At 40.5% G+C, this 15,312-nt stretch overlaps 1 protein-coding gene across 1 annotated transcript in view; it reads right to left on the bottom strand.

Annotated features, from left to right (window-relative positions):
* Positions 1–221: 221 nt before the first annotated feature.
* Positions 222–15,312, bottom strand: part of LOC108147209 (ABC transporter G family member 20) — a 49,170-nt gene continuing 34,079 nt past the window's right edge. The window contains exons 4-9 of the mRNA XM_017273567.2: positions 14,442–14,704; positions 13,864–13,957; positions 7,455–7,882; positions 6,722–6,941; positions 1,607–1,784; positions 222–1,550 (exon numbers count right to left, since the gene is read on the bottom strand). Of these exons, the coding sequence (XP_017129056.1) occupies positions 796–1,550; positions 1,607–1,784; positions 6,722–6,941; positions 7,455–7,882; positions 13,864–13,957; positions 14,442–14,704 (1,938 nt within the window). The 3' untranslated portion in view covers positions 222–795. The remainder of the gene's footprint in view (positions 1,551–1,606; positions 1,785–6,721; positions 6,942–7,454; positions 7,883–13,863; positions 13,958–14,441; positions 14,705–15,312) is intronic.

A 15,312-nucleotide genomic window follows, 5' to 3' on the forward strand; every position in this document is an offset into this window, starting at 1 on the left:
TTGGCAAAACCAATGACTGATTGAAAGGACCACAGGACCACTTGGCACCAACTTCGACAATGCAGCAACTTTGCCTGCCTTTCGTCCGGAATTTCGCCCAGTTTGTTCACCGTCTCACCGAGTGCAATCAGAGCAATCACTGTGCTCTGTGCTATGTGAATAAATCACAATTACCGAAGGCAAAGCTTGCTGCAATAATTTCTGAAGTAAATCTCGGCAAAGTTATTCTATCAATTTATTCAAACTTTTCGAATTTTGTTCACAAGCTTACATCATAAATATAATGCATTGATGTTGGTCTGTGGGTGTGAGTATGAAAGTAATATGACATGGAAAAGCTTATTCTACAAGGCACAACAATTTCCTTTCTAGGTGCTAGTGGTATTCCGGAACCTATTGCCAGTGAAGGAGGGCTAGGACTAAGTACTAATTACTGGCTAAGATAGCGTAAGTCTACCCTTAAAACCTAGTAAAATCATAAGAAACGCTCACAGGAAAAACTATGATTTTGGAGGCAATATTTACAGATCAAATTTTGTTTTTGGAAACCTTGCTGTTTAATTTATTTTAATGTTTGTAAAATTGTATAGTTACTTGTACTATTTAAACTGAACTGTTAGAAGTCTTTTAATTAAACAAAACAGATATTCGCTAGTGCTGTTAAGAAATAAGCTATAAAATATCCAAGTTCTTCAAGACTAGCGAACACCTCTATTGATTTTTATTTTTTCCGAGATATTTAGGCTTCCAAAGTATCATTACATTTTTTCTGTGTCGGATCAACCCAAAAGGGGACTAACCCTTCTTGAACTTGAGCAGGAGGATAGTGAGTATGAGGAACACCAGCACCCAGGAGGAAATAGAAATAAAGCCATTGTATACAACGGGATTGTCGATGCCCCAGCCGCGTTGCAGAATGGAACGCATCGATTCCGTTGGCTTGGTGAGCGGCAGGAAGGCTGTGAAGAACTGCAGCAGCGGGAACATGCCCTCGATCGGCCAGATGATGCCGCACAACATGACGATGGGCAGGAAGGAGCCCATCGCCACATACGTGGCCGTTCGCTCCGTGTCCACAGCGCAGGATATAACGAATCCGAAGCTCATGCCGCAAAGTCCGTTCAGGATGCAGAGGGCCACCACCAGCCAAATGTCGCCCACCAAGGTCAGTTCGAAGAAGTAGAAACTGACGATCAGGACAAAAATTGTCTGGCTTAGCATCACAGTGAACTGGGTGACCACCTGGGAGAGCAGGATCTCCGGACCCGTGATCCCCGCCACCAAACACCGCTCCAGCATGCCCTCATTCCGATCGATCAGCATCGCTCCGGAGGTGACGGCCACGGCCAGGAAGAAGATAATGGTCAGGATAACGCCCGGGGCAGCAAAGTCCGTGAAGTTGGGATTCCGGTAGCCGTAGATGGGCTGGTTGAAGTCCACAGGGACACGTCCTAGTTTTGGGTTCAGATCACAGTCGCCCAGCATGTCGCCCACAAAGTTGAAGAAGGTGTACTGGAGGTCACGGTAAAGCAGCTGTGAGATTTGTTGATCTAGAAATATAATGGTTTTTATTCATTTTCAGAATGTAAATTATATATGCACTTACTGGACCAATCCATTCGCACTGCCAGATCGGAGGATTCGATGGTGCCATCCTCTGCATAACGTCCATCTTCAACGCGTTCCATTAGCGAAGCCGTGTAGTTGGGTTGAATTACTAGAGCAGCCCAGGCCTTACCTTTCCTCACCTCTTCGTAGGCCATTTCGTCGTCAGTCACATATTTCTGCAATAACAAAAAAATTGTAAGATTACAGAGCCGAGCAGTTTCAAATTTCTAGTAAAATGTATTCGTTGGGAAAAATAAAAATCTCTGTAACAGCTCAATGTAAAGGAATGATATATATAATATTTTCGAACAACTAACACATTTAAATAATTGGATTCATGTTCTTTGGCTGGGTATTTACAAAAATGTTTTCTTATTTTTTGATAAATTTGTATTGGTTACCAAGGCATTTGGGCTAGAGCCTGGTTTGTATATACATTTTAATTTTTATTTGTCCGTGTTTTAAACATACAGATCTATTGATTTTGCTCTGCGTTTAAAAATGATTTTGGACTTCTCACTTAAGATCTAACAATTATTTGTTAATTCAAGGAAATCACAGTCAGACACTCTCTTTCCCTTAATAAACATGGCCATTGTTCATCTAAAAACAAATATATGCTTTGTGTGTTTGTGGGTGGGCAGAGTAGCTAAATGACGGCAGTCAATCAAATGCTCACTCAATTAGCTTAAAAAGTCATTGCACCTGCCAGACAGATGCCGAATGACTGGGTATTGTGTTCGCCGACGTTGTGCAATTAAAATCGGAGTCGCTGAATTATTGAGAAACCCATGTCGCGATTCCAGGACTCGGTAGTCAGGACTCGGGCTGCCTGCCCACGGCACTTCCTTTCTTGGCAGCTTTGTGAGCTGTCTCTTTGTGCGTCCCGCTTCATTTCCTGTCGCATTGTTTGCTGCATGTGGGGCGTTCTGTTCTGTTCTGTTCTGCTCTGTTGTAGCAACAATAAAAGTAACTCCCCGTAATTAATGTGCGTACTTTGCGCCAGGCGATAAATTCAGCGAGGCAAACAAATCAGCAACAAAGGAGAGGCGTTGCGTTGCGTTGTGTTTCGTTTCGTTGCCTACTTTTTTGCGGACCCCTGTTTTTGTTGTCAACAATAAGTTGTTTGTGTTATCTGTAACAATTTCATTTCGATGCGAAATAAATAATGAACTGGCAGCAGCCACCAGAAAGCGGAGCAGATCCAGGGATCTTGAGCTAGTTCCGGCAAGTGCTCACCCATTTATTAAGTTGCCTTCGAACTGGAGGGGCGTGCAAAACTTTGCCTAAACTTTTGCCAGTCACTTATGTCGCCCAACAACCACAAGAATCTCAGCCGAGGGAAAGACCTGACCACAAAACCCAATCTGCGTGTATTGGCATTTGTATTTGGGCTTAGTTCGGGCAATTTTGCGGCTTCGATCTGTAGTTATTTAAACGCAAATGGCATGCCTCTAAGCAGGCGTGAAATTTACGCAATTGCCACCCTTAATGCCACACTCACATTCCCCGATTTGGGGCCAGCATACGAGTTTGTGGTTTAATTGGCCTCATCCGATTTGATGGCCCAGAAAGGGATGTGTTGCCCGAAACTATGTTGCCCAGATTGGATCTGGGCTGAGCCCTTGGCAGAACACCTGAAGCAGAGATTTGGGCGAGTTTTACACTTGGGACTTGGAATAAATTATAATGTGAAGAGCCATGGCTAACAGACAATCAAATTGCAAGTCCTGGGCAACTTTTATGCTACTATTTAACCCCAACTTCAACATTGTTTATGACAAACTTGAGCCACAAACTATGCGCAAATGAAGTCAACTTGGTCAGAAGCTCGACGCAAATGAGCTCGAAAGGAGCTGGTGGAAAAACTTTCCCCAGCTACCTTGGCAGTTTTTGTTTCGACTTTGCCTTAACTTGCCTCATAAAACCATCCTTGGCTGTTGGAAAAAAAGCCAAGGAAGCACTTCAAGCACTTTCTCCCTGTAAAATCTTGTCGCTAATCAAGTACCATCAGAAGCGTAGTAAAAGGGGATCTAAGCCATTGAAAATAACGTAGAGGTCTTTTAAAAAGCAATTTTTTAAAATGTTTAGTCATTGAAAATAAAAAATGTATTCAAATTAATATGTAAAGTTAAGAAGATTTTCTGCTGCACGAAAACGCATGAAATTAGTGGGAGCCGCCTTACACTAATGAGCCACATTGTCTTGACTAATGAACTTTTAATTAGAAGCAACGACAACAGTCAACGACATCGGCTGACCACAATATGTTTTTCAATTTCCCATAAATTAAGGTCCCTTTTTTGGGCTTTTAGCTGTGGGGCAAGTTTGTAAAATTATTACTGCCCCATTCAGTGTGTTGCTCCTAGAAAATTGGGGTGGTGCCGGGCTAAAATGTGCGGCCCACAAAACAGAAGACAATTTCTGGGTCGTTAAGACAAGGGTAACCAAAATGCGTTTGATCTGAACGAACACGAAGAAAAACCACAAGGCAAAGAGCCAGAAAAAATCCAGGGGACATCGAAATATAAACGCTTTTTCTTTTAACTTTTTTTTTGGTCTGCGTTTTATCTAAATGCAACCACAAACAGACGCAAAAAAAATTTTTTGTAGGGGTGACCGCTTGATACTTGTTGAAAAAATATTGAAACATTTAACATCATAAAAATGTACACCATTTTTGTAAGCCTTTAAAAATAATGTATTAATATGTGGCAACAAAGTGAATTTTAGAAATCTTTCCAAGCTGGAAATCCTTGTTAAAAGAGTAGTTGTATTAAACTTTTGAGGTTTCGTAAAACTGGCTATGAATATTTGTTTTGTTTTTTTAATAAAAACGATGTCAATTTGTTGATATAGTAGTTTGCTTAAAAATTACAATTTTGTTACATTCTTTTCCAAATAAGTTACGTGAAACGGAAATTCCCAAAACTTATTTAGTTTTGATTATTTACATAAGCTTATTAATGAACCTTTTGTTTTTTTCTTTTTTAAATATCAATTAACAAGTCTTTTCGATAAAAACATCATACCCAAACTCAAGTTGTCTATGTGGTACTGTAAAGTGGTATTGAAAAACAAAAAATGCCTTCTGTCGATACGCGGAGAAATTCAAATTTCTGTGACCCACCCGCGAGGTGTGCCTCAAGCTCTATCCTCACAAGAATTTGGGGATGGTGAGATGGGCCAGGGGTTTGGCCAAGTGCTGATGGTACGTTGATATGCTGTTCATTGACCAAAATTAACTTGGCATCCTCTCTTTCCTTTCGTTCTGGGTCTTTGATGCGGCCCAAAGATACACGGCCGCGTATTATTTTTTGTTTCATTTTTCCCTTATTTTTGTCAGAAGTTATACAAATTTAGTCTGATAGCCGGCGGTTGGGGGATGCTTTTCAATTTCCAAAGGTAAAAAGTTTTCTTCGCAAATTGCCTGTTGAGGTATGCGGACGGTTGCTGGCCTTATTATTGCGGTCTTTATTATATTGTTATTTGAAAATTTCGTAAAAGTTTGGGAGGTCACGGTCTGCTGCCGGGATAATTTGATGGGACATTGAGATCTCAATGCTGATTTTGGTTTATTGTCTTTCAGCGGAACGCAATTGATTGCCCAATTGAATTCCCCGAAATGGCAGAGTAGTTTTTTTTAGAGGCGGGATTTTACAACCAACCAGTTAATAAGTTTCAATTTTGCATGAATGCTGTGCAAACTAATCGTAAAAATACCACCACTCCTGCAGCTACTTTACTGTTATTACGCTTATTACAGTGTCTAATGTAAAATGCATGAAATCGTAAGCCTGGACTCAAGCCCTCGAACCGAAACGAAACGAAACTCAAATTAGGCAACAAAAGCGACTTTGTTTTTGAAGCGTAATTTGCAATAAATTGCCACAAGCGGCTTGCCCTGGCCTCGGCTCTTCTCTCCTGGCGTTCCGTTCTGTTCTGGCCCACTATTTCTGGCCATCGCCGCCCATGGCAGGGCAGTAAATTTATTGATGATCTCGACCGACTGGCCAACTGGCCGACAGTCGACTCGGCCTGTTGTTGCTGTGCCAAAGATAAGCAGCTGTAATTTGTGTTCGCCAACACCAAGGGCAATGGCAAAATCGGAGGCAGGGGCCATGGCAGCTTCCTCTTCATTTTGCATCGAACAAGGAGCACGACTAGAAACAGAGCTGCCAAATTTAGTCTAGAAATAGTAATCACATTAATTACAAAAAATATTTGTATAGATTAGGTAACAATCTGGTGTATTTGATAAAAAGTTGTCCTTATAAATGTAATTTAATTTAGTCAGTTATTTATTTTTTCATAAAATTGGAAGATATAAAAAAAATCCATGTGATTGATTGAGTAGAACCTTTCACAAATAAGTCACAACATGATTTTATAAATTTACCAAAAATTAATTAATGACTTCTTAGTCTACAAATATCAACTTGACCTTAACTTATAACTTTTATATTTTTATAAGTAGGACTCATGAGTTGATTTTGAATTCTTCAATATAAAAGTATACATACTTGAAAGTAAACTGCAGACAGTATTAAAGTATAAGTGTTAATTCCATACTAAATAATATATCCCACATACTTATTACCTTTGTTTTTTTAGCTTTCTTTCCCTAAATATTTGTTATAGACTACAAAATAGCCAAGTTAGCAGCACTTTTCAGGAGATGTGGCTAAGACAATGTCAAGTATATGGGGGGTGGTGATTTAGGAGTGCGGCAGGGCGAAGTGATGTGTGCAGTAGATTGAAGACCCGGCGGCAGCCTCCGCTTGGACCCAACAGGGGGAGCCACTCGCCTGTCCACACAAATTGAAATAAATTACAGGGGCGGCTAGCACAGGGCGTACGTACTACGTAGTGGGATCGAGGGGCCTGAATATAAGCCACATGAGTGGTTATTGTAAAGTTCGCACTGCACAATTTAAGCAAAAAGCCAATGACAGCTGATATTGCACCCCCGGGCTGGGAGTTGCATCTGCATCTGCAACTGCATCTGCATTCGCCAATGCCTCTGCCCATGTCCTTTTACTCTCGAGGGATGGTGAAAGGGGGCGGGAATCGGGAGCGGTGAACTCGAGTAGGTAATTTGCATTGCACTCACCACAACCATGCTCTTGTTCTTGACCAGCATATCGAGATAACGGCAGCTCAGCATCGTCTGATTGCATCCGGTGTGCACTGGACAGAACTGTTCCATAATCATTTCCCCCGACATCTCGTGATTTGCCACGGCCAATTTTAGGCCAGTCGGGTCATGGCCGATGGCGTAGCAGAAGAGCAGTATCTGCACAACGGGCAGGCCCACGATGAACAGCATCACCCTGCGGAAAAGTCATCGAAAGTTTGTTAGCATTCAGGAGCACTAGTTTTATTGGCTTATTATTCGTAAGCCAGAGTAATAGAATGCGCTGATAAATTGCAAAACACACTAAATATCTAAAATTGACTATTGTTTTCAAAAAATTTAAATATTTAAAATATTAACATGAAATTTTTATTTTTACAATCTGAAAGCGGTACGTCATTCCCCAACCATTTTTGTTTTAATATTCAAATAATCTATTGAACAATCTTTTATGTTTTTAAAAGTTTTAAAAAGTGTTTACCATTGTAATTAAAGAAAAAATTTATCGATGATCAATTAAAAATGTATATTCCCTAATTGATGGAAGATCAAATTCGGAATCTTAAGAACTCTTTATTAAGTCATGTTGCGAAATACTGGACTTGGGATTTGGTGTCCCTTAACTGAAAAAATAGTTAAGCAATGCTTAACCCTTCTTCAAAGAGTTCGACTTCTTTTCTGAGCTCCACTTTAGAACGTATCGACTTACCCCACGTTACGCATCATCCACAAGAAGTTTTTCCAGATGAGGGCGTGCAGGTGATGCGACTGCATCACATGAAGGTTGTACCAAAAGGATGTGGGCGTCTCCTGTGGCGGTGGCAGCGGCGGGGCTGCGGGGGCGGTGGTAGTGATCGGATCCCGGGCAGCAGAGGACATGGAAATGTTATCGCCAAACTCGCCGGAAATTTCGGCGGCGTGCTGCTCATCCGACATGTCGAGAGCGGGATTGGAGATGGCCGGCACCGTCACCTGTTCCACGATTTCCTGAGCGATCGACGATCGTCGCCGCTTTCCCATGTTCTGCAAAACGGACAGTTTCAAGAAAACGTCCTCCAGTGAATCAGCATTATACTGCTGTCGCAGATAGCCCGGAGATTCTTCCGCCAGCATTTTTCCACCACGCAGTAGGCCAATCTAAAAATATTGAAATTAATCACAAATGTTTTAATGATTTTTTTACAAGAAATTAAACGATGCCTAACGACCCCAATCATATTAATATTCTTTTAAAACTCGCTTAGAATGTTGTTACAAGTAATGTTTATGTAAGCCTTGATATACTCTGATTTAAGATTTGTGTGAGTCCTCGAAATTAAGTAGAAATAGATTTGTGTGACATTCGTGTTTTGTCAGTCAATTGATTTGGAGCGTGCTCTGGCAAAGTGTCGTCAAGCCAATTAAACTTTTCGACTTTGATGCGACTTGCCAGTCGTCCTTGTCCTTGCTCTTCTCCGCGTCCCAGAATCTTTGTGAAAGTTTGCGCCCTCCGTGCACATCCTGTTCCTGTTCCTGTTGTTGTGGATCTCGATGTCGACGAAGTTTTATCGACTTCCAATGCCCGACGTAATCCCTTGTTCACGCAACGTGCGGAAATTAACTTAATTGATTTCTGTGTCCGTACATGACCAGCCGTCATGCCTTTAGCCCTTCTGCAGACAGAAAAGTTTGGCCGCCTTCTCCAGGATTTTGTCGTTGAAGGAGAGTCTGCTTGTTCATCAATTCCACACGAAATAGATGGCTTCATTAGGCATGCACATGAGTGGGTTCCTGCTGCCCCCTTATCCACAACCCCCGTATTTTTCCGACTGCACAGGAAAATTCTATGCTAAATAAACCACACACACAGCTAGATAGTTAGTAAACTTTTGCCACTTGATTTGGCTTCGTTCGGCTCCTGATTTTCGGGCAACAAGGAAACCGCCCATTTCCCCCAGAGCTTGTTGTGCTTGGCCAATTCAATGGCAACTGTCTTTTCGACTTCTCAAAGCCAATTAACGTCTTAATTGAATTGCAGTGGCAAACTAAATTACTGGCTTCCTGGCGAGGCAGCCAATTGTAATTTTATTGGCCAACTATGTGATATGCATTATTATGGCCAGCAATTTTGCATGCCATAAATAATTTTCCGTTTGCCTCGCTCCCTCGGCACGCAGAGGAAATTGAAAAATGCACACGATATTTATGACTGGGTTCGTAGGTGGAATTTACTGGGAGTGGGCGAGGTCAGAATATATTCTAGAATATATCCAGTGAAAGCCAGCCAAATAAATCGTGGACTTTCATCCAAAATTTACATAAGATCTGAATTCTGAAACCTAAGAATGCTCGAAGATATTTCGTTAGTGCTCAGGTCGAATGAATTTCGCATACAAAATTGGTTAAAGTTTTAAAATATAAATAATTTGTCAATATGTAAAAAAACAAAACTAAAGTAAGGCTTATAAAATATAAAAAACATTTGTGGATGTTCTTTCCGCGTACGAAGTAATGTGTTAATCTCTAGAGCACTTTTAACTTATTCACTCATATTTATTGACTGTTTTTTATATTATGCGTATTATTAATACATTTAGGTTTTTGACACAACTGTGCAGCTTAATGCTTAATAACATGCCACTTGCAACGTGGCATTAAAGTGGCAATCAAAGTGGTCGAAACATATCAACACTTTATCAGGCAACGGAAATTCAGTTGGTAATGTTATTTTTTCTTGGTTATTGTGTATCTCCTGTCACTCATCAGCTTTAGCAATTATTCAACTGTCCATTTGCATTTCGGTTGTGTTCTTTTTTCCACGTTGACTGCTCGAAGGCAACAAGCGGAAAATTACGCGACAAACAATAAGGATAAAAAAATACACAAAAACGACTGGAATACAAGAGGAAATGCAACAATATAAACTATTAAAGGCGTGAGCAGGAGGGATTTTTAGGGCTCGCAGTAAATGCTGAGGTAGAGTACTCGTAACAATATATCCATCACATAATGTTACGCTCCCTGATTTCATTTATTAGAGCAGAAAGCACTGCACGTTCAACTGGGGACAGTAGGAGATACAGAACCGCCCCCACTGTCTTCACTGTGTGGCCATGTGGCGTATACGCGCTTCTATTTTTTTCACCCTCCCTCACTTTTTGTCCTGGTTTTCTATTCTTTTTATTTTGTTTTAGCTACTCCCTTTTTTTTAAGCTTTTATTTTTCGGTCGAGCCAACAATTTCGCCTGAGCCAAAGGAAAAGGCAGCGCTGACATTAAATTTAGGGAGACATGTCTGTCAAAAAAAGTGAAGCGCTGCACTTTGCTAGGAGCGAGGAACTGGAGGCCATTTGAGATTCTGTTGTGTGGGCCGAGTTGGTTGACCTCGTGGGTGGTAGTTGGGTGCGAAAAAAGGTTCGGTGGATGGTGGCGATGGTGTGGTTCTAAGCATAATACCGAAACCAGTGCAGGTGGTAATGCTTGTCATAATGCGGAGCCAACTTTGATGTGGGTGCCACTGTCATCGCAGGTGTAATATTTGTAGTTTCAAGAAAAAAGAAACACAGATTTTGGTTAGACAGCTAGTTTATTGAAAACGAAAAAAAACATTTTATTTTTCTTGCATTAAAATGTTGTTCTTGTTAATCAGATTATAATAAAGACAAGCAAATCGTACGAAGCTATTGTTGCTGTTCATTTTCCTATCTGTTCACAAAATGATTTTAAAAGCCGAACAATGGTGAATTTGCCACAATAACTAATCCTCCTGCGGTCCATTTATCTACTTTGCCATCAAAATAAAAGCATCTCAACATGACACTACGGCAAATTCTTGATATAAATAAGCGTCTATTAAATCGAGAATTTTGGCACACTAAACTTTAATAATCGCTTAAACGTTTCTGGTTTTTTGGAAAGACTATACTGTAGACATATTCACACAATATTCTCAATCAAACACGTGCAAATTTTTAATGTCCATAAATATATTTCAATTAATATAAATCTTTTAATCGCTGCACCATACAAATAACAATAACCGAATTTGAGTATGGCAAAGTTTTAACAACACTCTGGAAAGTCGTTAATGCATTTTACGATCACGTTTAATGCCCCTGCTTTTGTTTGAGTGCATCCTCATCCAGCTGCAGTAGAATCAGAAAAACTAATAGCTGTTTTTGCAGCCATGCTGCATATAATTTTTATTGCCGCATGAATTTTCAGCTTATAAACTGCCAACAGGCAACAATCACTTTAATGCCCTGGCTTTTTAATGGGAGGGGCGGCGAATAGATCAAGTGCCATGTAGGTGCCAATTGGAGTGCCTCACAGAATCAGGCTTCGGCAAATTTATGTGTCTTTCTGGGCAGCGTTAAGCTCTACTTTAGCCGCCTTTGGCCGAAGGGAATCCCATTTTGGACACGCAATTCTGTTGAGTCAACAGAAAAAAGAGCCCAAAACAAAGACAAGAGGAAAAGACAGAATACACAGGGAAGTCTACTAGAAAAACTCTACGGTTAACTCCTCGTGACGTGCAGAATTGGCGAAAATATGTGCAGATAACTACCTCAGGCCAGGCCAAACTGAAGTTTGGTCCTTTTCTGTTTCGGATTCGACTTGAGCTGGTCGAAACCAAAGCGTGGCACGAATAAGTGACAAAGCTGAAAAAGTAATTTGCTGCCGGCCATATAACTCGTACACCGATAAAAATTGTACCATGAAAATAGTAAATATTTCATAAAAAAAGGGAAGATTATTTTCAAAACAGTTTCAAACAAATCTTAAGGCTCCTATTACTTAATTTGAAAACACTTTAGTTTGTTGATAACGTTTTTATAGAAACGGATAGTTATTACTTTAAAAACGTAATACTTTTGCCGTAAAATATATTACAAAGCTTTTTTAATTGTATAAAATTGGAGAGTGATATTCTTCAGGGTTTTCTCCCAGTGAACTATCAGCCAGCTGAGGCGTGCACCTCTTAGCTAAGCCCCTCATCCTTCTCCAACTCAGCTCAGCTGCGAGGAAACACGTGTTCAATATGAGCAATTAAACACTGTCACTAGAAGTTACACAGACACAACAACTTCTCATTCGTGATCCCATGGGCTTTGCATATAACGATGAACCATCGCGGATGGAAACTTCTTCCGCTAGTTGGCTTTTTATAGAACCCATAAACCATAAATTTGGTCTAACAATTCGCATTAAATTCACATTTCAGCGCCTGACTCTTGGATTAACTCGGCCAGGATGCTTCGGTTCCGATTCTTGTGCCTTGTTTTATGGACTGCGGCAGCGACTCAGTCGATTGTTTTGCTTGACACCCAATTCCAATCCCAGTGCGATTCCCAAGTGCCAAATGCTGAATGTCGATTGCCCGCAGACCAAGGCGAGTTTTCTATTCCAGCCAGTGATTTTGTTTATTGGCCATAACTCTTTACCGCAATGACTTTTGGCGGCATGGCGGCGTGACAACGGATTCCCAACCAGCAGACCATGTGGGGATGCATGGTTTTCGAAAGGGTTTGGCGGTTGAGGGTTGAGGGTTGAGGGTGGCCAAAACGTGTTGTCAATTGGCAGCCGCACAGCATGTGAGCCGTTTAACACCCTGAATGTCCTTTGGGGTCAAGTGGGGTTAGAGGGATGAAGCCCTGAGACCTGGCTGATTGTTTCAGTATTACTCGATTCAAGCCCAAAACGCTGTGATGTGAATTATGTATAAATAAGACCCATTTAAAGCGGCGATAAATATATTCGGTAAAATATTTAATATTACCCAAAAATAATGTTGATTAATAACAGCTGGCGCCCAATCAATAATGCGAAATGGTGGGATAAAGGTTTCTTTAAAGAGTTTCTTAAGAATCAATTGGTTTCTATGCTTGTATAAGTTAAAAGAAATCATGCAAATAAATTAAAAAATAATAAACTACTTTGAAATAATGTTAACAATTTCAGGAAGTTATTATTAGTTAACGTTTTAGCCTTAATTTCATGTAAATAATCTTTAATGTTCGATTCATAAAATGGGGTCAAACTATTTTTTAAACCAACAATTTTAAAGGAGTAGGAATAAAAGGTTTTGGTTTATATATATATTTTCTGTCAACAACTCAGTGAAATGTATGTTATGAAAGGCTTTTGCGCCAACAAAAGCTGGAACGTCACCGAAAAATTATAAACGTTGTAAAATATTTTCTAATAATAAATACTCCTTAAGTCAACCATTGCGATGAATATTTTCTGGCACCCTATCAATCACATTAAACGGGCTTCCTTGTAGTGTGTCTCAAGTGTCGATCTCCGGCCCAATTCACACTTTCTCCGCCGCTCTCCACATCAATCTTTTTCAGAGTGTTGTCATTGATATATTCAACCATCTCACACTCCACTTGAGCTTGCGTGTGTGTCCCTGAGTAAGGATTCTGTTTGTTTTATGTGTGCATATCCTGTGCGTGTTGCCAAGAATCCGTATCTCGGCCTGTCGCTTTGGCCGTGTATCTATCTGTCTATCCAACTGTCCACTGTGATGGGCGTTTGTTTGCGAGCTTTGTCACGATTTATTCGTTTATTTTTTCCACGCCTGAGAACGCCAGAGTTCATTGTTTGCTGCACGCATTAAATGACTAGCGCAGTTATATTTCCCTATACAGATCTCTTCTGTTTCGCTGCTGGCATAAATAAATCTGAAGTAAATTTTGCAATGTGTCTCGCTCGGAAAAGCCTCGTAAATCGTGGCCATGGCCATGGGTCAACAGAGGAGACAGCCGCCAGTAATATTCTACTCCTCTGCTTTTCTCTTTGGACCATTCCTTTGTTTTTTTTTTGGTTTTCGGACAGCACACGGATTGGCTGCAGCTCGCAGGATACAAATTTGCCAGGGGCAGACGGAAGCACTTAGCGCCGCATGTTGACAGCGCTCGGCGGAGCTGATAGCTGAACTTTCACCTTGGCTGTGGCAGCATAATATTGCTCATACGCCACATATTACACATGGATGTGCCGGCTGGCCATAAATCACCGGGGACGAACAATGCGTGGGCGCCAAGAAACATTGACACTTCGTCGCCGCACACCCCGAAAATCCCTTGCCCAACCCGCCTATACTTCCCTGGAAATATTCCTGCTTCCACTTACCATATGCGCCTGGGCACACTCGTCGATGTAATGCGTGGTGATTATCACAGTTGTGTGACCATTTTTCGTAATGTCCACCAAATGATCCCAGATGCTGTAATCAACAAGATGAAGAGTTAATCAGTTGTCATATATCCACAGAGAAAAATTTGTCAAAGGCGGATACTGCAGAAATCACAACGTTTTGAAATGAGTTGAAAAGCTGTCGGAAAGTATGTGATAAAAAGGTTATATTTTGGTATAAAACACACACACCAAAATACATTTTTCTGGAAATCCTGTTTTTTCAATTGATTGAAGATAGTGTCGAATGACGCAAAAATCATTAGGTTTTTTTAATAACTTTTAAAGGATTCTTTTAAATTGCAACAGTATTTTAAGTCTAATGGGCTTATACCGAAAATCAACTATCCATTTATCCCTGCTTTACTCTTAACTTTCATAGGTACTTGCAAAACTCTACTGATTTTTGTGGTCCGGCACACCAAAAGGCAATTTTGTTGTTAAATAATTTAGTGCAATTGTAATGCGCCAAAAAGTATTTGCTTAGTGTAGCTGTCATTAGGGTCAGGACTCACCTCTGTCGCAAGACCGGGTCCACGCCCACCGTCGGCTCATCCAGGATGAGAAGCTCCGGTTCGTGGAGCAGGGCCACTGCCAAACTTACTCTTCGTTGCTGGCCGCCACTCAGATTCTTGACAAATTTCGAGGCATTTGGCAAATTGAGCAATTTGAGCAGGAATTCGGTGCGATCCTCGATGTCGCTTTTGGGCATGGCCGAAATGATGCCGAAGTAGATTAAGGTCTCACGCATCGTGAACTCGCCGTAAAGGGCTATCTCCTGCAATAAACCCAAATTGGAATACGTAAATTATATATATACATTTTCACCGGCATAATACTCTGTTCCGGCAAAACTTCCACTAAAAACCTGGCCACTTTCCGGCTACGTTGGTTTATGACCCGACTGTGCCAAGCTGAATTCAGTGGATGATGGCAATTTAAGTTTATATCTGCATAAAATAGTCCTTTTTGGGAAGTGTCTGTTGGAAAACGTACTGCTCTTACTATGAATTCATATTTTCTTCATAGTTTAATACGTAATTTTAGAATTGGTTTAGTTATTTATATAAATGCAATTACAAAAAAAACTATGAAGAAAAATGAAAATAAAACGAAAAGTTTAGACTTCGTGGTTTCTTAGGTAAGAAATTTGTTTTGCTTATTAATAATGAAAACATATTCAATTGAAAAATGGCACGCCTGTTATGAAAAATAAAAGAAATAAAGCAAAGAGTTGAGTTGTTCTTATGGATTGTGAAAAGTTTAAGTTTTTTCCATCTCTGTGTGAGGCATTTAAAACTTTGCTGGGTGTGTTTTCTTTTGTGCTTTCACCATTTTATTGCGTTTATTTAATTTAGTCTTCTCGGGGATGGGGTAATAAAAAGC

Source organism: Drosophila elegans, unplaced genomic scaffold, assembly GCF_018152505.1.
Source record: "Drosophila elegans isolate 14027-0461.03 unplaced genomic scaffold, ASM1815250v1 contig_476, whole genome shotgun sequence".
Classification (NCBI taxonomy): domain Eukaryota; kingdom Metazoa; phylum Arthropoda; class Insecta; order Diptera; family Drosophilidae; genus Drosophila; species Drosophila elegans.